This window comes from Odocoileus virginianus, chromosome 15 (genome assembly GCF_023699985.2).
Source record: "Odocoileus virginianus isolate 20LAN1187 ecotype Illinois chromosome 15, Ovbor_1.2, whole genome shotgun sequence".
Lineage (NCBI taxonomy): Eukaryota > Metazoa > Chordata > Mammalia > Artiodactyla > Cervidae > Odocoileus > Odocoileus virginianus.
Window position 1 is genome coordinate 2,999,799 of NC_069688.1, and position 23,021 is coordinate 3,022,819.

Consider the following 23,021-nt stretch of genomic DNA (forward strand, 5'->3'; position numbering starts at 1 on the left):
CACTTGTCAGTTTCTACCTGGTTGATGGTGGAGGTGCGAGCTGCATAATTGATAGACGGGTTTTCAGAGGCTGTCAATGGACGTGTCCTGATTTTTAAATTTCCTTTTGGTGTACCCTGGCATTGCACTGAGCCATCACAGAGGTCTGTGTTTTACCCAATGGTTTTGTTTAATCCTTAACCCTAATTGACCATACTATTATCACCCCTTTTATGCACATGTTGTACAGATGACCCCATGGGGGTGGGCCCTAGCCAGGAGTGCCTTCCACTGTGGGTCTGAACACAGCCTCGTGTTTGGCTCACCCTGCATGAATCCTGTTGTATTCTTTAGGGTTTCCATTCCAGACCATTGATCAGGAGGAAGGCTAAAGAGTTCTTCCTTTGTGCTGGGAAGATTGGGCAGGATTTTTCATTACACTTCTTGCAGTTCTATTAGGAGTATAGGTTCCTCCATGCTGGCTCTGCAGGCCTGGAGGGTCAGCAAATGGAATTTTCTATGGCAAATCTAATAACTCACTTTCCAAATGTTGTGCCATTGAATACTTATGGAAAATACCTTTTGTTTTGTTTATAGTAATAGGCATATAATATCCAGGCATATTTTATTAGGATTTCTCTTTGGGTTAGCATTTTGACTTCATATTATCTCAGTAATCATGTTGAATCAGCCTTCTGAAGATTCTCCAACATTCTCTGTATGTCTCTCTGTATAAGAACATCTGTCTAAGATTCGTGTCTAGTCTGAAAAGTGGAACTTAATAATGGACTTTATAGATCCATTGCCTCATCCATGGGTCCTGGAGCACTGTCAAAAGGAGGCCTTGGTGATAAGAAAATGCACTTGTGAGCAGGACTGGAAAACGGAGGGTTTCGGGGGTGTTGGAAGCAAACAAGCTGGGAACTCAGAGCCACTGGATCCGATGCCTTTGTTAATCCTCTGTCACTTTTATTTCTGCTTAGTCACAGCTGAGGGAGGCACTGCAGGGCTTGTATTCAGGCCTCTGTCACAGTTAAGCAGAGCAGCTGTCCTCTGTCAGCGTGGTTCCCAGAGGCACACGTGGCAGGTGAGCAAGGACTGCCTTCGCTGAGCACCTGAACTTGAGAATCTTTCCTGCTGCGGGCAGAAATGCAGTGACCTTGTGCAGCTCACTGTATTCTTTGAGCCACAGCCTTTAACCTGTGAAATTGGAATTGCAGTCCTATCACTTATTTGGTCTGAATAGAAAGAATTTCAAGGCATAAGTAATAAAAATAAGTAACAGAGAAATGTTTTGGAACATCTTCCAGTGTGAGTCTGTCTGTTCTAGGACATACATGCATGTAAGTGCATGTAGATATACATCAGTATGTATTCATATGGAAGCTTTATAGAAGGATGTACAAGAAAATTACTGGACCTTGGGGAAAAGGGAACTTTATATTGTTTTTCCTTTGGTAATATTGAGTTTTTTTTTACCATACTATTTTTTTTTTACCATATTATATTTTGAAAATCAAAGTGAGAATATCTTCCTTATAAGGTGCTTGTTAAGGATCCAGTGAGATACAGGGTGATGGGAACGTCTAGGTGGTTTATGAACAGTGAATTATTTCTTGCTCCGTAGACCTGGAGAGTCCAGCACACACACTCCCTGCTATGCACAAGCTTCACTTGTCTTCCCACAACTGTACTGGCTTCTGATCTTAATATAATAGGAAAGATGAGAATCAGGAATATACAGATTACCCTGGGCCCCTGATGACTACCGGTGTCCTGCCTGGGTTTTCTGCTCGAAATGGAGAAGTCTTTCAATGCCAAAGCTTGTTGAATGTCTCTCTTCAGTTCAAGTCAGTAGGGACCTAGTGAGGCAAAGCCAGGGTTAATTTGAGGTGCTCGTGAGTGAAGCACACTGCTGGGACTTTCCGTAGGGAATTCTGTGATGCCCAGTTTCCACCTTTAGACCTGAATCGCTCCTTCCTGCTCTGCCAAGGACAATGGTGGCCAATAGCGGGTGCCCAATTCCCTCTCTGAAGGCTGCTCTGTCTGAGAAGCCGCTGACCAAGGTCACACTTCCTCCCTAGGTGACCAGTAACACTTAACACACGAGTACAAAGGCCTGGCCAGAGAGCTCTGCAGGTCCAGAGCTCCCCCTGGGGTTGACTGAGGTCTCTGTGCCTGCAGGAGGGTGCAGGGGCTCCTCCCTCTGCCCCACCCCCTCCCATGGGCATTGCTCCCCAGAGCACACACCACAACCTTCCTGCAGGCTGATGTCTGTCTTGCAGTCTTTTACCAGGGAATTCAAAAAGCAATTCGAAAGCTTTCGAATTGCGGCACTGAAGAAGACTCTTGAGAATCCCTTGGACTGCAAAGAGATCAAACTAATTCAATTCTAAAGGAAACCAACCCTGAATTTTCACTGGAAGGACTGATGCTGAAACTCCAATACTTTGGCCACCTGATGTGAAGAGCCAACATGTTGGAAAAGACCCTGATGCTGGACAAGATTGAGAGCAAGAAAAGGGGGTGATAGAGGATGAGATGGTTGGATGGCATCACCAACTCAGTGGACATGAATATGAGCAAACTCTGGGTGATAGTGAAGGACCGGGAAGCCTGGCGTGCTATAGTTCATGGGATTGAAAAGAGTCAGACATGACTTAGTGACTGAAAAACAACAAGGAATTAACCTAACACTGTCTCAGAGAGAGGTGGCTGCAGACCTGACTGAGACTTCCAGCCAGGTTTCCTAATTTGTACCACTTTGCATTCCATGACCCAGCAATCATGATGTAGTGATGAGAGTGCATGCAATTACACCCACCTTTGCGACACCATTGGAAGTAGAGGAAGTTCAGATGGCTGTTGACCCCTATCAGACCTTCTCTGTCCCCACTGCACCAACTCAGCCCTCTCAGAAGGAGCCAAGGGAGAAGGCAACAATGAGGGCAGGAGGCTGCCTCATGGACAGCACACAGGTCAACTCACAGCAGCCAAGAGGATGTAGTTCTGACAACATTTTACCTGTAGTTTCACCGAGCAGGACAGGCTAGGAAGCACAGGATGGTGAAGAGACATTTACTTGCTCCGCTCATAGTCACACGAGCCATAGATTCCTCCACCCATGAAATTCTCCTGCTCAGTACTTGGTGTGTGTGCGTGGGTGTGTGCTAAGTTGCGTCCAACTCTTTGCGACCGTATGGACTGTAGCCCGCCAGGCCCCTCTCTCCATGGGACTCTCCAGGCAAGAATCCTGGAGTGGGTTGCTGTTCCCTTCTCTAGGGGATCTTCCCGACCCAGGGATAAACCCGTGTCTCCTATGTCTCTCGCATCGGCACCTGGATTCTTTACCACTAGTGCCACCTGGGAAGCCCACAGTACACAGTACCTCTGTTTTTCTGTCCAACCCTATCTCTGAGAATCCTTTCTCTCGTTTTTAAATCCTTCTGACATTCACCCAAAGTCATCCTTCTCTGGCGGGGTTGCAAGAAATTCAGAGCTGTCCTGGTCCTCCTCCATCGTGTCTCGCCTACAAGTAACTTGTGGACTCAGGAATATTTTCCTCTTCAGATAAATGACTTGTGATGTGTCATTATGGGTGTGATGTGTCTTACACCTGCAAACACAGTATGGAGCATTCTCAAACTCCATGGTCACACCCACAGCCTCTGACACTTTCAACACTGAGAGCTGAAACCCACTGACTTCTTATTTTATAGCAAAGCATTTTTCTCTGCCTCAGCACTGTGCTCTTCAGTCAAGACCTCTGAGATCTTTCTCAGTGTCTTCTCTCCCTGTGAAAAGGAACCCCCTCTGTCGGTCACGCGGCTTCTTCTTACAGTGGCAAGAGAAAGAGGCTTACAAGAGGGGGTGACATTCACTTGCCCCAAACCTGTGAGGTCTGTGCCCTCATCATGGTCATCATCATCATCTAAGGTTGTTATTGCTATCATTATTGCTTTAATTTGAAAATTATTAGAGACTTGGCCAATTTCAGTGGGTTTCCCATGTAGAAGGGTAGGGAGGAGACTCCAGCTCTTCTGCTGGAGTCTTGACCATCTTCGCCAGTTTTCTCAGGACCAGGCCACAGGGTGGTCCTCAGCTTCTGCTTCTGTTTGCCCCCCACAGGGGAGCTTCTATGTGCCCTCCGAGAACTGCATGCAGCACGCTTACAAGTGGCACCGGGAGCTGTGCTTCCTGCTCTTGCACGCCTACCGGGGACTGCGTGCCTACTTCCTGACCATCCTGAGGGACATCCCGGAGCTGCCGCGCGTGGAGCTGGGTAAGGGGCTGGGAACTTACCTGCGGGGGAGACTCACCCCTGCAGCCGACCCTCCGCTCTCGGGCTGGGGCCCCAGAAGAGTCAGCACGCTCTTGTAAATGTCACAGTAGCAAGCACTGTTTCGGGTGGGTTTGGTTTGGTTTTTGTTTTGGTGTTTTGGCATTTTACATCATTCTAGCAGGAGGACATCTTGGGTGTGCCAATGCAGGAAAAGACATGTGTCTCTAGTCATCATGTTCATTTACTCATTCATTCATTCATCCACCAAGTTATTAAATTTATTAAACATGTATTAAACATCTACTCTGGGTACATAATGTGAAGTTGCTTTCTAAGGGAAAATGCCTGCTTACAGCCTTTTTCTTAATGAGGCTGTAGCTATGGGATTGCAACTTACAAGAGTGTAAAACAGTCCAAGAAATACCTACATGTATGTGTTTAATGGGTGATTAGAGAAAGCTCTCAGTAGTCATCATCTTTGGTTTTCCAGGGGTGAATTGCTCCTTGTCCATCATCAGACATCATGATCGTTGGGCCCCCTCCCTTTTGACTGACAGATGGTGGGACTGCAGCTCAGAGACGTGAAATGACCCTTCAGGGTCACACAGCCTTGCATGGCAGGACGAGGCAGGAGCACAGAGGTTCTGTGCTCAGGGCAGCCTTTTATATCAGGTCACACTCATTCATAGCAGGTGGTGGGTCATAGTTCTGCTTGAAATCCCCTAAAGAGGCCCTTTGTCCTTAGAACAGAAGCCAGGCCCTCAACCTGGTGCGTGCTTAGTCGCTTCAGTCATGTCTGACTCTCTGCAACCCCATGGACCATGGCCTGCCACGCTTCTCTGCCCATGGGATTCTCCAGGCAAGAACCCTGGAGTGGGTTGCCATTTCCTTCTCCATCTCGGCCTGGTTTTCACAGTTAATAACCGTCCTGCTGCAGGGAACCTCAGCATCTCTCCCTGAGTCCTGAGATCTCACCTGCAGAGCAAGTCATAGCTTTGGTGGGATCGGTAGCCTTGTGCATCATCTGTTATTACACTGAACACACCACACAACAATCGTATAGTTGCATGTTTCTCTTCCCCACTAGGCTGGGGGTCTTTAAGGGCAGAAGCTGGACCTGAGCCCAGACCTCTCACACCCAGTTGTTGGTGTGCAGAATGAAGGAGTAGGTGCAATATTGTTGTTGTTGCCTTGACCTCTGGTGCCCTCTTACCATCTGGGTTTTGTCAGCTCTAAGACCCCTTTTGAAAAAAATTATATTTGGCCACACCATGTGGGATAAGGGATCTTCGTTCCTTGACCAGGGATTGAACCCGTCTTCCCTGTACTGGGAGCGCAGAGTCTTCTTAACCACCAGACTGCCGAGGAAGTCCCTCTCATGCTCTCTTTGAAGCACATGATCTTGGAGTTGAAATTTTTCAGGTCAGATGCACTCAAAGGAGACCCGCACAGCTCAGAGCCAGTTTAGCTAGGGCAGAAAGTGAAGACTGTGTACTCATAGTTGGCTTCTTGCTTCAACTTTTTTTTTTTACCCAAAGAACTGAATTTATTTGTTCATTCTCTCACTCACCATATTTTTATTGAATGTTTACTGTGTCCCAGGCATTGTGCCAGACCCCAAGTCACAGCCATGGGCACAGACCAAAGTCTGTTCTGCCTTGTAGGGGGTGGAGGGCAGCTAACCAGGTGGGCAAGCATGTGCCCACTCATGAGGACCATTGGAGCTGAAGGTTTCGTTGCACTCACCTTTTCAACAATGCTTTCATTAAAACTCATGCTTCAGCCACATGAAAGGTCTCATCACAGCCTCTTGGAACTATGGAGAGTTCAAACACAGGCAAAACTGTGAAACCACAAATGGCCAGAGTGTACCCAGTTCCTACTGAGAAGACGGCAAGTTTGCAGGCCCCTCTGCTGCCTGTGGGGAAGGTTGTAATGAGGTGGTGGTGCTGAGCAGGAGGCTAGGCTCTGCCACCCCACTTTCCTGGACTTCTGAACATCCAGCTGTGTGAAGGGGATCTAGATCCAGGTCCCAGATGTCAGGACCCAGGTGTGTGTGTGTGTGTGTGTGTGTGTGTGTGTGTGTATGTATGTGCACGCCCACATACCCACAAAAGCGCAGCAGAATGTGGGATTGTTTTGGACCTCACTAAGTGAACCTGGGGATCTTCTGTTTCTCAGAAATGCACCCATGGAACATGTTGACTTTAACCCAGGGTGACATCACATGGCTTCAAATCATGCTTTTTATTAACAGGATCTTTTATACCCAAAAGATGATAGGAGTCCACAGAGCCTGTAATTTTTCTGTGACGTCAATGCTGACTTGAAATCTGTGCTTCTTTCCTTCCATTAGCAATTCCACAGTTCAGTATGTGTCTGTTTCATTGTTTTTTTTTTTTTCTTTCTAGAGTCACTTGCTGTTGAAGAAACACTCTCTCAGCTGTGCTCAGAGCTACAGGTAATCAGGGAGCTAACTCCTTGGTTCTGAACGGCAGTCATTATATGGGGCAGAGTTGCTTGCTTGGTGTAGAGATCAGAGATGAAAAGACACGACTGGTAACCTCCTGTTACATCTTCAACTGAAGAAACAGTCTCCTATCCCACTGCCCTAAATCTCTGGGTCTCTTAGACATCTATTGTGTGCCCGGCCATGTGCTAGATATTTTGAAAACACCAAACAGGTTAACAGGTCTTGGTTTCCCTGACACTTACACTATTTATTGGGGTTCCCCAGTGGCTCAGCGGTAAAGAATCCGCGTGCAATGCATGAGCCACAGGAGACGTGAGTTCCATCCCTGGGTTGGGAAGATCCCCTGGAGAAGGGCGTGGCAACCCACTCCAGTATTCTTGCCTGGAGAATCCCATGGACAGAGGAGCCTGGTGGGCTATAGTCCAGAGGGTCACAAAGTCGGACATGACTGAAGCACCCTAGCACTCACACTTTTCATTGTCTATTACCCACCCACCTAACAAATGTTTGTTGACTTTGGGTTATGTGCTTCTCATGGAGGGTGACAGAAATCTCGCACCTCAGCTCAGATGGCTGACACTTGGCATGAGGCTAGCTTCAACGATGATGATGATGTTGAAACAGTGATGTATGTTCATCAAAAGTTCATCAAGCATGTACTAAGAGTTTGTGTTTAATAAGTACTCAGCTGATGCAAGCAGTTGTTTACAGTCTCTGGAGCACTGTTACATCCCATGGTGTTGGAAGGTCTGGATGAACACAGTTATCCTCATGTAATGAGAGGCACATGAGGTGGAAGGGAGCATGCCCTTCAAGGTTGGTGACATGGCTAATCCATGTCTGGGTAGGACTTGAGATGGTCTCATTGCAAACTAGCATTTCTGTCTTTTAAACCAGTGTTTCTTATCCCTGGCCTTTCAGTAGAAATACACTTGGACTAACATCTTGACCTGTGTCACATCTAAACTGGTTGAAACTCCCAACTGGAGGTGGGAGTGGAGCTCATGGGTTTGCGTTTTTCATTAAAAGCTCCCCAGATATTAAAAAATCAAAACTGAATGAGGAATCACCTCACACCTGTTAGAATGTGCTGTGCTGTGCTTAGTCGCTCAGTCGTGTCTGACTCTTTGTGACCCTCCAGGCACCTCTGTCCATGGGGATTCTCCAGGCAAGAATATTGGAGTAAGTTGCCATGCCCTCCTCCAGAGGACCTTCCCAACCCAGGGATTGAACCCAGGTCTTCCACATTGCAGGCAGATTTTTTACCACCCTTGCCACTAGGAAAACCACCTGTTAGAATAGCTCTCATCAAAAAGACAAGAAATATGTGCCGGCAAGAATGTGGAGAAAAGGGGACCCTTGTGCACTGTTGATGGGAATGTAAATTGGTGCAGACACTATGGAAAACAGTATGGAGGTTCCTCAAAATAATTAAAAATATAACTACCATACAATCTAGCAATTCCAACTTCTGGGTATTTATTCAAAGGAAATGAAATCATGAAGAGATATCTGCACCCCCGTGTTCATTGTAACCTTATGTATAATAGCCAAGGCATGGGAATACCCTGAATGTTGACCTGAATGCATAAAGAAGATGCACTGTGTCTATGTGCAGTGGAATATTATACAGTCACAAAAAGAAGTAAATCATTATATTTGTGACAACATGGATGAAACTTGATGGCATGATGCTGAGTGAAATAAGTCATTTGGAAAAAGACAAATGCTATATTATCTCATTTATATGTGGAATCTTAAAAAAAAGAAAGAGGCTCATAGGAAAAGAGACCACATGGGTGGTTGCCAGGAGTAGGGGTGGGTGGAGGTGAGGGAAGCAAGTGAAGGTGGTCAAAAGGTATAAACCTCCCATTATAATTAAGTTCTGGGGATGTAATATACAGTATGGTGATTATAACACTTCTGTATTATATATTCAAATTTACCAGGAGAGTAGATCTTAGAAGTGCTCATCACAAGAAAAAATGTTTTAGCTCTATGAGGTGATAGGTGTATTAAATAACTTTATTGTGGCAGTCACGTTGTTACCAACTAGGGTTCTTGGCCTTCTTAACCAATAGAAATTGATCAGAGGCCGGACAGGGAATTCAGGCAAGGCTTTATTGTGGTCCCTGCTGCAGAAGGAGGGAGAAAGAACAAGTAACACATTCCCTTGTTTGCTCACTCCCCAAGGTGGGGGCAAGCTGGTTCTTTATATGGGGTGAGGGTAGGGTGTGTCCAGGGCCAGGGGAAGGGCTTAGGTGTTGTGTCCACCCCTTAGGAGGTGTCGTGTGCAGGGAGCATGCGCAGTACCCTGCTTTTGCCCCGGACTCTTCAAAACTGGCAGTTGGGTTTTGGTCTCTTTGTATTTTTTGCCCGGAATTTATTTCAAGTGCCCATGCACCCATCACTTGTATTCTCACACAGTTTCTTTGTATTTATCGCTGGAGGAGAGGGGTGTCCAGATGCAGGCATTGCAGCACTGCTGCGGAGGATCCCAGCTCCCAGCCTGTGTTGGGGTCACAGAATACGCGTGTATCATCATGCTGTGCGCCTGAAATGCACATTCCCCAGGTGCTGCCCCCACGGCAGCCGCGAGTGCCTGGGGTCGAGGGACACAGGTGTGTACCCATTCATTTTGCCACAGAGGAGCATGCTGCCCTGAACCACTAAGGGTGGACCTGGGGCCTGAACCCAAGGCCACCTGGGAGCCACTGCGGTACTGATGCATCTGGTCCCCGGAGTGGTTCAGGCGACAACTCGGACTGCTAGAGATACTTCACGAAAAGCCAGTGGGTTGCATGCCTGCTTTGGCACGGAGCCCACAAGCTGCAGGGAAATGGCCCCTGGTTTTGAGTGATGGTATTGCTGCAGACTTTAATCTGGTTCAGAGTAACCAGATTAGCTGCAGGGAGGGAGGCAGCTGGGTGGCAGGGAGGGAAAGGGGGAGTTCGGGTGTGCACCGGGCTGCTCTGTGGTTTGCGGAAGGGCTGGCCCACTGCTGGGAGTGAAAGAAAAAGAGCTCCCTCCCCAGAACCTTCCTAAAAGGCACATCACTGCCCACAGGGTGTTTAGAGGCAGGGCATCACCACCAAGTGGTCAACCAAGCATATGGTCACAAAGCATCCATTTCAAGGGTGGACTCCAAAGTGGAAACTGTTTCGGGTGCTTTAAGACAATTTGAAAACAAACATAGAGCTCTGAAGTCACAGAGCAATTCACCTGCACTTTTTTAAAAATTTATTTTTGTATTTTGACTGTGCCATGCAACATGTGGGATCTTAGTTCCCCAACCATGGATCAAACCTGTTGCCCCCTGCAATGGATCTGTGGGTTCTTAACCGCTGGACTGCCAGGGGTGTGGCTGCACTTTTACTCTATGTGAATCTTACTCACATTTCTTAAGCATCTACTATGTGCTGGCTACTCTGTTGGGAATACAACAAACACGAAGATGGCAGAGAGCTTCCCAGGACTAACAGCCCACATGAGGCAGGAGCTGTCGGTAGCATCACTGCTGGACCAGGAGCATAAGATAGGAGGCAGGGCTTTGGGAGCACAGGCGGCTCTCAGTGAGGTCAGGAGAGAGGCAGGGAGGGACCACCGTGCAAAACCAGGGTGAGACTGCACCTGATGGAGTGCCACGGGTGCTTGGGACCCAGGATGGCTGCAGGGTGGGGGTGGGGGCATTTGAAGCCGGCTGTGGGAGGCTGGGCTGGAAAGGTGAGCTGGAGCAGCTAGTCAGGGGCCCTGCTGTGCAGTGCTTTAAGAAAGGACGGGTTGTGCTCTCCGTAACCGATGGAAAGTTTCTAGTGAAACTCAGCTACACACTTCGGTACAGCAGACAGGGTCAAATCATGCAGAATATCCACCAAATCCTGATGTTTGGGTCCTACCTTCAGAGATGAGCCCAAAGCCTTTATAGTCTCCCAGTGATTCAGTTTGGGGCTTTGGGTGGTGCTAGTGGTAAAGAACCTGCCTGCCAGTGCAAGAGACTTAGGAGATGTGGGTTCGATACTTGAGTTGGGAAGATCCCTTGGAAGAGGGCATGGCAACCGACTCCAGTATTCTTGCTTGGAGAATCCCATGGTCAGAGGAGCCTGGTGGGCTATGGTCCATAGGGTCTCAAAGAGTCAGACATGACTGAAGCGACTTAGCACATGATTCACTTTGCAGCCAGGACTGAGGCCCATGATGAGAGAACACAGTTAGTTTAGGGGATATGAAGCAGGCTTTTCTCCATCTGACCCCTGCTTACCTTGAAGATGCAATGCTGCCATCACCTCCTCCAGGAAGCCTTCCATGATCTTTTTACAGTACTCAGGATCTATCTCTTTCACAGCACTTTGTAGGTTTAACTATGGAGATAGATAGCTATAACTGGACCATGTGCCTCTTCCAGGACTGGACGTATTTACCTTTGGCTCCCCAGAGCTCAGCATCCTCCAAACTCACAACAGTCATCAGTAAACCGCACAAGGGGGTGGGGGTCAGGGACGACTGAGCAAAGGAGCTTGGCTGGGCCCAGATGAACAGCAAGAGGGCAGTTGCAAAGCAGAACGGGTGGGGGTTTGCAGGCAGCTTCCCCCAAAATGGCACTGGGTCCAAGCTGCCTCCTTGTTAGCTTGAAGGGCTTCTCTTTTTCTCATCAGAGAGACCCTTCCACGCCCATCATCTGTAATTGAACAGGCCCAGGCCTCCGTGAGGGTAGGAAAGTCCTCTTGTGGCTTAATTAGAAGCTTTCTTAATCTTATCTGGAGCCATTTCTGTCATCAACTAGGGGAAAAAATAATTCTCGCAAAGACACATTTAATGAATGGCTTTGCCTTTCCTCTCTGGTGGCTGAGCTCAGAATTCATGCTGCGTTTGCCAGTACTGCTGAAATGGAGGGTGGGGAGGGCTGGGGTGTCAGGATAAGAAGCCCAGTGAGGGAAGTTCAGTTGCTGAGGCCCAGGTGCCTCTCAACAGATGCAGAATCACCCATTTACTAAGAAAAGAGCTGCTGAGATTTCATCATCCATCAGCTGTGGAGAAGGTACAGATAATATTGAAAAGGATAAACCTCAGCGTTCAGGCCAAGCAGGGCACTGAGCAATACCTGGAAAGCGGTACCCTGAGAGTAGTCTGTGCAAGGTCAAGTAGACTTCAAGAAGAGGAGGGCTGGTCTTACACTTGAAACACAGTAGAAGTTTCAAAAGAACCATCAGAAACAAGGCAGACTGATGTGTGTTTATGTATGGCTGATGCATTTTGCATCTAAACTAACACAACATTATAAAACAGTTCTAATAACAGTTAATTTGAAAAGAAAGAAACAAGGCAAACTGCATTGGCTCTGGAAACAGTTCCCTGGTGCAGAACAGACAGGTCCAAAGTGGTGGAGAGAAGAGGAAAAGAGATTGGAAGATGGGAGGAGACCTTCCAAGGAGAGGTACAAGCTGATCAAAGGTCTGGTGCTTGCAAAGAGCTGTGTGTTCAGGTTGATGTGGCTGGAGCCATGGGTAGCCCCAGGCCGGAGGTATAGCTGGGAACATGATCAGGGCAAAAAGTGCCCTGTGCTAATCCAGGAGCTTGATGTCCATTATGAGGGTAACTGGTTGGAGAATTTAAAGATAAGCCACTAGTAGTCCATCTAAAAGCCTTACTCTCCAGCCTAAAGGTTTTCCAGTGGCTGACTGTGTCCCTCACCCTCCAAGTCCTTCCTTTTCTGACTCTTAACACTTTGGGTCATGGATTATGGGCCTGAATCAAGACTGAACATCCCGTTTTCTCCCTGACTCCCAACAGAACCAGTGATGGAAGCAATGCTTCCATGAGAAGAAAGTAAGGGTCATTCTTTCGTTTTGGAGTTTTGTACCTTGTGTCTTCATCAAAGACATATCTTGCCCCATGGAAGAAGCAGCTTAGAGACGCTACAGTTAAATGATGCTTTGTATCTGGAAGCTAGTCATTAATTACAAAGCTGCAATACCCAACAGTTAAAGAGCCTTACTTGGTGTCAGATTTCTTCTTCTCTGTTTTTCTTGCTCTCAGATGCTTCGCTCCACCCTATGTGCATTATGCTAGTGTCAGCTGTTAGTCCAAGAAGAGTGAAGAGAACTTTCAGTGTTTCAAGCTAGGCTTTGGACATCATTATGTCCAATAAACAGTTATTTGCTTTGCACCTTCATTTTGCAGATGAGAAACTGAGGCACCCAGCAAAGAAGGAGCTCAGAGAGGAGTTTGAAATGGCCATGGTTATGTATCTTAGTGTTATTTTCCAGGGCAGATAGATCCCTACACTCTTTTTTTTTTTTCAATGTTCTTGAGTTCATGTTTAACCATATCTTAAGGATGAGGATACTATACACATTTGTATTGAAGTATTGTTGAATTATAATATTACATTGATTTCATGTGTACAACATAATCTTTAATATTTTAGATTATACTAAATTTAAAGTTATTCTAAAATATTGGCTCTACTCTTCATGGTAAAGTCACCTTCCCACCTCCTGCACTGGATGAGGCTCTCTGGAGGCAGAGACACTCTCTTATTCATCTTCGTGTCCCCATGTATTCTAAGCATGTGCCTGGGTCATGGGATGCACTTTAAATTATTGGTAGATAAATGATGACACCTAGGATTCAGGGTTAGGCTTGGACCACTGGTTCTCTGTCTATACTCAGAGATGTAATCTCTCTTCTCACTACTCCAGAATAAAAGTCACCCCCAAGCAGATGGCTGTCCCAGCTTTAAACTGAAGCTAGCCTGAGGTTCCTCCACCAGCTCCAGGGCTTATCTAGGCTGAGTCCTTCAGGCTTTCATTAAGGCAACCTAGGATTCTCCTTAAGAAATGTGAAGTCGTGGCAGCAAGTTGGTGCTGGGTCTGTGGAGCCCAGCCATGTGGAAATCACCTAGCAAGTTACATGCTGTGTGTGAGGTTATAAAGACTTTATCGTTTCTCAGGAGATGTTTTCCAGCATCTACTCTGGAAAGGCAGCATGGTGCCCTGGCTTTGTGGGGGGATGATCTTACAGCTCAATCCCAGCTTTATGTGACTTTGGGTATGCTCTATTTAATTCTCTCATTTTATTTTTGTGTAAAATGATGGTTACAATCATTCTAACAAAGGTTCATTGTAGAGATTAAGTAGTTCATGTATATATTTAAAAAGACGCTTTGTGTTTTACTTACCAAGTACTCGCTATTAATAAGTGGAAACTGTCATGATGGCCAGATACTGAGTTCAGAACATAATGGTCTATAGAGGAGAGTCTGGAGAGAGAGATTCATTACAAGCCAAGCAGCCAGTACAGGCTTCAGAGGAAGACGGCAGTAGCTGCATGGAGCAGAGGTCCTTCACCGCAACCCTTTTGCGTCCCCAGATGCTGAATAATCCGGAGAAGATAGCTGAGCAGATAAGAAAGGATCTCGCCTGGCTGGCCTCCCGCCTGACGGCCCTGTGGACCCAGTTCCTGGACACAGTGACGCTGCACTCCAAAGTGACCACTCATCTCACCCAGGAGCATCACACCTTGCGGGTAAGGGGTCAAACAGTGTAAGTTCTGTAGTCACATGGCAGAGATATCTCAAGGAAGCTTTTCAACAGTTGGTTCACTGGGTAGAATAAAAGTCAGGATTGGCTTCTGTCAACCCAAGTGCTAGTCCTGACCCACCATGAACTTGCAGAGAAATTTTGTGAACTTCCTTTGGTTCTCAATTCTTTGATCTGAAAGTTGCTCAGTCGTGTCCGACTCTTTGTGACCCCATGGACTCTATAGTCCATAGAATTCTCCCAGGCCAGAATACTGGAATGTGAGTAGCCTTCCCCTACTCCAGAGGATCTTCCTGACTCAGGGATCAAATCAGGGTCTCCTGCATTACAGGCAGATTCTTTATCAACTGAGCCACAAGGGAAGCCCATTTGCTCTAGGGAAGTTCTTTGCTCTACTGTTCATAAAGTATCAGCCTTGGCTACCAAGTGATGGCGAGCCGATCTTAAAGAATATGATGAAGTGCTTTGAAAGTATTTTGAAAAAGTATCTTCACATGTCCTCCATTGTTCTTGAAGCCTTTTTTTTTTTTTTTTTGCCACCAGGTGGAAGTGCACAGGGGGTGGGGACTCATGCTTAATAAAAGATGTTGGTCTTCTCATTTCCAGCAAGAGGACAGAGAGCTGTCTACAAAATGCATAGTGGACACACTTACATGACTGATTTTGCACATTCTATTTCATCTGCATTTATTTATGGCCTCTGTTTTCAAGTGTCTTTTATTCTAGTAGAAGAAATAAGACCTAAATTTAAAAAAATGACAGAATGCAAAACAAGAGCAGATCAATAAACATGTGTTCAATTGTGTCCATAAATCAGGTTTGTGTTAAGAAGTAGAAATGAGAGAGGGCAGCTGTGGAGGGCAGAAAGGTGTTTCAGAACCTCTGGGTTGTGGACTCAACTCTCCTCTTATTAATATATGTTACTTCCCTCATTGAGCCTTAATTTCCTGTTAAAAAATGAAGGCCAAACCCACCCAGTGAGTCACGTTGTTTATACTGTTTTATTCTTCAGGTCCGAAGGTTTTCCGAGGCCTTCTTTTATATGGAGCACCAAAAACTTGCAGTCCTGACTTTTCAGGAAAATCTGTAAGTAACCAACGGCATGTCCACATCATACCATGAGCGCCAAGGGCATTCTTGATCAAAGTTAGCTCTTCCCTGGTCATGAAGGAGAGAGTCTGCCCATCTCCTTACATTCAGGTGCATTTTCTCTAAGGCAAGAGCCAGACAGATTGCTGAGGCTGGAGCTGGCAGGTGGTAGAGAAGGTCAGTAGCCAGAGTTTTTGCTGTTATTGAGTATCATGATGTTTCTGTAGATAGATTTGAAACTTCCTAGGTCCTTGAAGACATTTGTGCTGAGTCCTCTTTGCAAAATGAATTAGGAGCAGGTGTATGGCCACAAGCTATGTCAGGGAAAAAAAAAAAACCCACAGAATTCACCTGAGACTTTGCAGCAGCTATGAAATGCATTTAGCATGAGAATTAATACTGAACTATCTAATTAGGAAGATAGATGGGAAAATGTAAAAATGCTCAGAAAAATCAGAGGGTTGACAGAAGATGAGGTCATTGTCTCTCATAGTAGATTTCCCTGGTGGACAGAGTCAGTGCTTCCTGCTTTCTCCAAGATGTTTGGTCTTGGCTACACAAGTTTAGAGGTTTCTTTTTGTTTCCAAGTAGTATGTTTGCCTCCAAAATACATTTGGATGGAATAATGCTTGAGATGCCCCAGTAAATCCAGCAGGAGAAACACTGAAATTCATCTATCACTTAGGACAGACCTGAAGATCTTTTCACTTTCTTCTTTTTTGCACCTGTAAAACCTGTATGTAGTCATGTGTGGATGTGAGAGTTAGACCATAAAAAAGTCTGAGTGCCAAAGAATTGATGCTTTCAAACTATGGTGTTGGAGAAGGTTCTTGTGAGTCTCTTTGACTGCAGTGAGATCAAACCAGTCAATCCTAAAGGAAATCAATCCTGCATATTCATTGGAAGGATTGATGCTGAAGCTGAAGCTTCAGCCACCTGATGCAAAGAACCAACTCATTGGAAAAGACCCTGATGCTGGGAAATATTGAAGACAGGAGGAGAAGGGGATGGCAGAGGATGAGATGGTTGGATGGCATCACCAACTCAATGGGCATGAGTTAGAGCAAGCTCTGAAAGATGGGGAAGGACAGGAAAGCCTGGCGTGCTGCAGTCCATGAGGTGGCAAAGATTCAGACTCAACTGAGCAACAGGAGAACAACCTGTATGTCAATGTAATATGGCGAAAGCATCACTTAGAGGTTAGGAATGTTTTGGCCGAAGTGGTAAAATACCACTCTTCTGAGGGTGTAGCATTTGAGCAGAGACTGGGGTTATACTATAACTCCAGGTCTGGAAGTTGGTGATGGACAGGGAAGCCTGGTGTGCTGCAGTCCATGGGGTCACAAAGAGTCGGACACGACTGAGCAACTGAACTGAATTGGGGTTATAATAAGTCATATCCTGATATGAGAGAAGACTGTTGAGTCAGAGGGGATAGCTGTTGTAACGATTTCTTATATGGGAACATAAGGTGTTTGAAAGCATCAAGAAGCAGGTAGAGCTACACTGGAGTGAGCAAGTAGGAGAAGTAGGGTAGGACCCAGCCTATGTGGGATCTTATGGGCCAGGATAAAGAATTCAGACTTCGCGCTATGATAATTATAACTAACATCTTAAAAAACTGGCAAGTGACTATGGTGGAAAGACCTTGGATTTCAAATCTCATATGCATGTTTTGAAATTCTGATCCTGGAACTTATGCTGCTTGTGACATCTGACTGGTTACTGAGTCTCTCTTAGCTTGTGCGTAGGTATAAAAGGGAGATTACTTCATTCAGCAAGTGCCTATTTAGTGTTGACTGTGGGCCAGACACTAGTTTGGGCATTGGACATCCAGCAGTGAACCAAACAGACACATTCTCATGGAGCCCATATTTTAGTAATGGAATCATATTTAAACATAAATAAATAAATATTCTATGCCAAATGTAGTAAATGCTTTGGAGAAATATATCAGTGTGGCAGGCTGTAGAAGGTGCTATTTCTCTGGCATTTCAGAGATGGGCTCCCTGAGGAGACATTTGAGCAGAGCTCTAAAGCAGGTGAGGGACTGAGCCCTGCAGATACCTAAGTGACTATGTCATTTGTCCCATAGTGTAACTTCAGCTATTAGAGAAATTGAATACCATTCAATTAGCAGTAGATATTAACCTATAATAAAGAGCATACACTAGGATAGCAATGATGCTATGTAGGAGGAGGTAAACTTAGAAGACTCTTGAGAATCCCTTGGATAGCAGGGACATCAAACCTGTCAATCTTAAGGGAAATCAACCCTGAGTATTCATTGGAAGGACAGATGTTGAAGCTGAAGCTCCAATATTTTGGCCACCTGATGCGAAGAGCCAACTCACTGGAAAAGACCCTGATGCTGGGGAAGATTGAGGGCAGGAGGAGAAGGGGCTGACAGAGGATGAGATGGTTAGATATCATCAGTGACTCAATGGACATGAATTTGAGCAAGCTCCGGGAGATGGTGAAGGACAGGGGAGCCTGGCGTGCTGCAGTCCATGGGTCCCAAAGAGTCAGACATGACTTAGTGACTGAACAAGAACAACAGAAGCTTTAGTTAGGTCGTTAAGAATAAGAACTGTATCCTAAAAGGGTGGGATTGAGGGGTGGGAGGGAGGGTCGAGAGGTAGGGGATTTGTGTTTACTTACACTGTGCATTGTTGTGTGGCAGAAACCAACACAGCATTGTAAAGCTGTTGTCCTCCAACTAAAAGTTAATTTTTAAAATAAAAGAACTATAGAATTGAGAGGGAAATTTTATTTCAGATTGAGAAGATTACCAGAGGACATGTCTTAAGTGCTGTGAACAGAATTAAACCTTAGAATGAGACAGTGAACAGGGGCTCCATGCTGCTGGCAACTAAGCATGCACACAGGCATTCTCATCTAGGAGTCAGACATGGAGGGGAGGGAGGGCATGCTGTTTGCATCAGAGACAGAACCATCCTCCCAAATCAGGGTGGACAAGTGAAACTCAGCTGTCAAGGCCTGTCTTGTTCAAGCACAGACTAGAGTGTGTCTCTCAAGTAATAGGTTACAGCCATTTAGTGGACTGTGAAATTGTCTTCATGGCTTTGGAACAACACTTTTTAAATGAAATAGGATAGGTAGTAATAAGAAGCTTTTGTTTCAGCATGTGTGTTTCTGGGAGTGTGTGTGATTGTACTGGGTGGTCATGGAAAATGAAGGGCATTTCTTGCCATGGGTTGCACTATTTAAAAAGTGTTTAAAAGTGACATAGAACTGGTTAGTAGCAAGGGTATGTTTTATCACCTCTCTTCCTGTTTGACCACTGCCAGCCAGTTCTTTTCACACAGGAAGGAAGTGTTCAATGACAGTTTGTTGAATGAATGAATGTGAAACTGTTGATAGTATGAAGACCTATAGCCAGGGCTTTGGGGGCTGGATAGGTAGCTGGGAATAAAGGAAGGGTGGATAGACAGAGGGCAATTGTTAGAGTCTACTGGACATCTTCTAAATGTTGTCTTGGGATGAGAGGAAAGGGACAGCAAGATTGAAACCTTTAAATCACCCCTGGATGCTCACCGGGCCCATGTTCCCCAGGATCCAGACCCACAGCCAGCTGTCCCTGGATATCCGGAATTCGGAGTACCTCACCACCATGCCCCCGCTGCCCGCAGAGTGCTTGGACATTGACGGAGATTGGAACACCCTGCCCGTTATCTTCGAGGACAGATATGTGGACTGCCCAGCCACAGGTGTGTCTTTTTAGTTTTGGAAAAACTCAAGGGTTGGAAGTACCATTGGGTTCCCATCGGCTATTCTGCTTACATACCAATAGCCATGGGAACAAATCAGTGAGGTGTTTTATCAGTTCATAGAGGAGAAACAGGAACTAAGATTAACCTTGTTATTGGAAGTGACTTCACCGCAGTGAATGGACAACTCATGGAAGTCAAGGACAGTTACAGGAAAGACCTGCTTCTGGACTCCTCGGGTGGGATGTGGGAAGGAGGTTCCAGAGGGAGGAGATGTTGTGTATAGCTATGGCTGATTCGTGTTGATGTAGGGCAGAAAAATCAACACAGTATTGTAAGGCAATTATCCACCAATTAAAACGTAGAAGTCTAGGTGACTTCTGAAAACAGTGCAGTGCTTCAAACAAAACACGTTATTGGGTTTTCAGCTAGTTGTACCCTGACATCTAGTGTCTACACTGTGCATGACAGCTTGAATGTGTATAAGCTCCAGAGACAGCAGCCAACCCAGCTGCTCAAAACAAGCGCAAAACATTGGCTTGTGTCTGTGAGTGTGTGTGTGTGTGTGTGTGTGTGTGTGCACATACACACATGCACGTGTATAGGTGTATATATATATATATGCTGATGTGTTATATATATGTTAATCTTCATTATATTTATATGATTGAACTACAGAAAATTTGAGCAGTTGGAAAATATATTTAAAATAAGCACCACTGTCTATCAGAACCCAACACGAGTAACTGACATCCTTTGTTATTGTTTAGTCATTAAATCGTGTTCAACTCTTTGCAGCCCTAGGGACTGTAGCCTGTAGACAGGCTCCTCTGTCCAGGGATTTCTCAGGCAAGAATATTGGAGTGTGTGGCCATGCCCTTCTCCAGGGGATCTTCATGACACAGGGATCGAACCTGCATCTCCTGCATTGGCAGGTGGATTCTTTGCCACTGAGCCACCAGGGAAGCGCTTCTTACTTGTGAGATTTCAGGAATTTAGAGGTTATCTCTCAGGATCAAGGATCAGGGAATAGAGTGCACACAAACTCTTTATCATACAATCAGGTGGACCACTTGTGAATGTAGAGTCTGAAGAGTATAACACATTTTTCTTTCTTTTTTTTCTTTCCGTAGGATGTAATTTGAGTATTTACCCTAATTTTGATGTTCCAGCAACAAGTCCAGCAATAATGAACCTAAACAACAGAGAGGAGGACCTTGTTGTAAATAGAAAATCACCTTTGAGGGAAAGCCTTGTCTTGGCCTCCATGAAACCGCCCTGCACAGACTCTGGTGAGGTTATTAGGTGTCCCGGGCCCAGTAAGAAGGCCGCCACACCCGGTCATGCAGACGTGTGCTCTGAGTCTCAGGTGTATCTGATGGTTGGTGAACTCCAGAGCAAGGCAGGTGTGCCTGAAGTTGACCATCGGACTGGCCCAAGGTCTGATGTTGGGGGGCATCCGCTGGCAGATGAGGACCTGCCCAGAAGGAGCCCTGGTCCAGAGGATGGCCAGGCCCCAGCGCTGACCTACATTGACGTGAAATCTAGCAATAAGAACCCCTTCAGAGCAGAACCCACAGTGCTCACTGGTGCCCAGCATGAGAGTGGGTGCTCCAGAGACAAGCACGAATTCGGCAGAACTGAGCGAAGCAAAGGGGTAGCAGGTGGAAGTCATCACAGTGCCGTCTTTTCAGAGAAAACCACCCTGCATGAGTTAAGTTGTCTAGGAAAGGGAGTGGACCAAGGGAGCAAGATGGTGCTGCTGAGTCTGAAGGTCACACCCTCGGAGCCCTGCGAGCCGCTGCAGTCTTCTTTGAGGGACCCCTTGGACATCAAGGGTTTGCCAAAGGACCCTCACACAGAGGAGAAGGAGGAAGTGTCTGTCCTCTCTGGGGTCATCAAGAGATCTTCTTCCATCATCTCTGACTCAGGCATTGAGAGCGAGCCAAGCTCCGTCGCCTGGTCCGAGGCTCGCAGCAGAACCCTGGAGCTACCCAGTGACAGGGACTTCTTGCAGCAGCTGGTCCGGAGACACGCCCTGCACAGAAACTCTCTGGAGGGGGGGCACACCGAGAGCAACACGAGCTTGCCCAGCGGGATCCAGGCCTCTCTCACGTCCATCAGCTCTTTGCCTTTTGAGGAGGAGGAGCGGGAACTGGCACTCACGAAACTGACCAAGTCAGTGTCCGCGCCCCAGATCAGTAGCCCCGAGGAGTCTGCCGAGGATGCGGACTCCACGCGGCATGGGGGTGGTCCCTCTGAAACTTCAGCCGTGCCCACCGAGAGCACCGACCCTTCAGGACGCTGCCTTCGACCCAGCGATGGCCCCGCAATCCAGGAAGCTGGGGTCGACCATGGCCTTGTGGAGGAAGTCTCAGATGACAACCTGCAGGGCCCCAGTTACATAGATATCCCCAAAGGTCAGGAGGGTCGGTTTGACCCCCAAGGCCCCTGTTGTCTGGATGGCAGGACTGACAACCCTCCAGGTGTTGAAACCAAAGGTCTGGATTTAAAAATACCACGCCTTCTCGGACTCGCAGTGCCTGGGCACAGAGCTTTGCCCAGAGAACCTGTGGAGACCCCGAAAGGCGTGCCTGGAAACTCTGACATGGGGACAGGGGCTCCTCTTGACAGCGGCGTGCTGGACGTTGAGAGTCTCACCCACCCCAAGGTGCCTGACGTGAGCTGTGCAGCCACGGCCAAAATCATCAACGTGGGCTCTGCAGGGGAGCAAAGCAGCTGCCCTGGCCTCGTGGAGGATACGGCGCCAAGCAGAGGAGATGACACCTGCCCGGAGGATGTCCGAGGAGCAGACACCGTGGGCTCCGCTGTGACTCAGTCCGTTCCCTCCCAGGTTACGGGGAACCAAGAGCCCAGGGCAGGCGCCTCCATCATGCTCTCCCACGTGACCTCTGCAGAGACCTTCTCTCTGGACAGCCTGAAAGCTGTCGAGGTCGTCAACCTGTCTGTGTCTTGCACTGCCACCTGTCTCCCTTTCTCGTCTGTGCCCAAGGAGACCCCTGCCAGGGCTGGATTCTCCTCCAAACAGACCCCATTCCCCATCACTCATCAACCTTTGGGTTCCTTTGGAGTCGTTCCCAACCATTCCAGGAAGCTGGAGGAGGAAGTCAGCGAGAGAATGTTCAGGTAGGTTTGCTGATGGCCAGCTTCTATCGCAGCATCATCTTTCAGACTTTCCCACATATTTCTCAGTTTCGTGCATACTGTGTCAGGATGGCGTATCAGGTATTTTCTGATTTAAATGAAGCAATATACTCCTCTTGTACAAGTCAGGAATGTAGAATAGTAAAAGGAAGTAAAAATGGTCAATAACCTCATCTCTCAAATAGAGCCCATGTGTAAGTTCTTCTATGTTTTTTCCTATGTGCATTTTTAGGTATATATTTTATTGTCCTTCTTTAGTCACTAAGTCATGTCCAACTCTTTTCGACTCCGTGGACTGTAGCTGGCCAGGCTCCTCAGTCCATGGGATTTCCCAGACAAGAACATTGGAGTGGGTTGCCATTTCCTTCTCTAATGTATATATTATTAATTTGCAAAAGTAAGATAATTTTTATAAACTCCAAGTTTTTTCCAGCTTCGTATATTGGAAATATCTTTCTATGTTTATAAATCTATTTTGCATTACCATTTTAGTGTCTAAATAATATTCCATTGTATAAATGTACCATGAATTATTAACAAAATCCTTTAAAGATAAACCGTAAATGTTCTTTTCAGTTTTTCTTATGATGAACAACCTCTGTCTTTGCACAATTCCTTTAAGAGCCATTTGAGAATAGGACTAATTCATCAGATTTTCTTCCTTAACACCTCTTGGGTGATTATTAAGTTTATCATTTCTTTTGAAATGCCAGAATCCATCCCTTTATCCTTGTCTTGGGTCTGTATTCATAGCAGTCCTTCCC

The 23,021-nt window shown here is 46.5% G+C and overlaps 1 protein-coding gene across 5 annotated transcripts in view; it reads left to right on the forward strand.

Annotated features, from left to right (window-relative positions):
* FAM135B (family with sequence similarity 135 member B) overlaps positions 1-23,021 on the forward strand; it is a 258,917-nt gene that overhangs the window by 215,050 nt on the left and 20,846 nt on the right. For all 5 annotated transcript variants that reach the window (XM_070476955.1, XM_070476954.1, XM_070476956.1 and 2 more), the window contains exons 8-13: positions 4,108-4,261; positions 6,673-6,722; positions 14,103-14,258; positions 15,285-15,358; positions 18,938-19,092; positions 20,226-22,239. In XM_070476955.1, the coding sequence (XP_070333056.1) occupies positions 4,108-4,261; positions 6,673-6,722; positions 14,103-14,258; positions 15,285-15,358; positions 18,938-19,092; positions 20,226-22,239 (2,603 nt within the window). The remainder of the gene's footprint in view (positions 1-4,107; positions 4,262-6,672; positions 6,723-14,102; positions 14,259-15,284; positions 15,359-18,937; positions 19,093-20,225; positions 22,240-23,021) is intronic.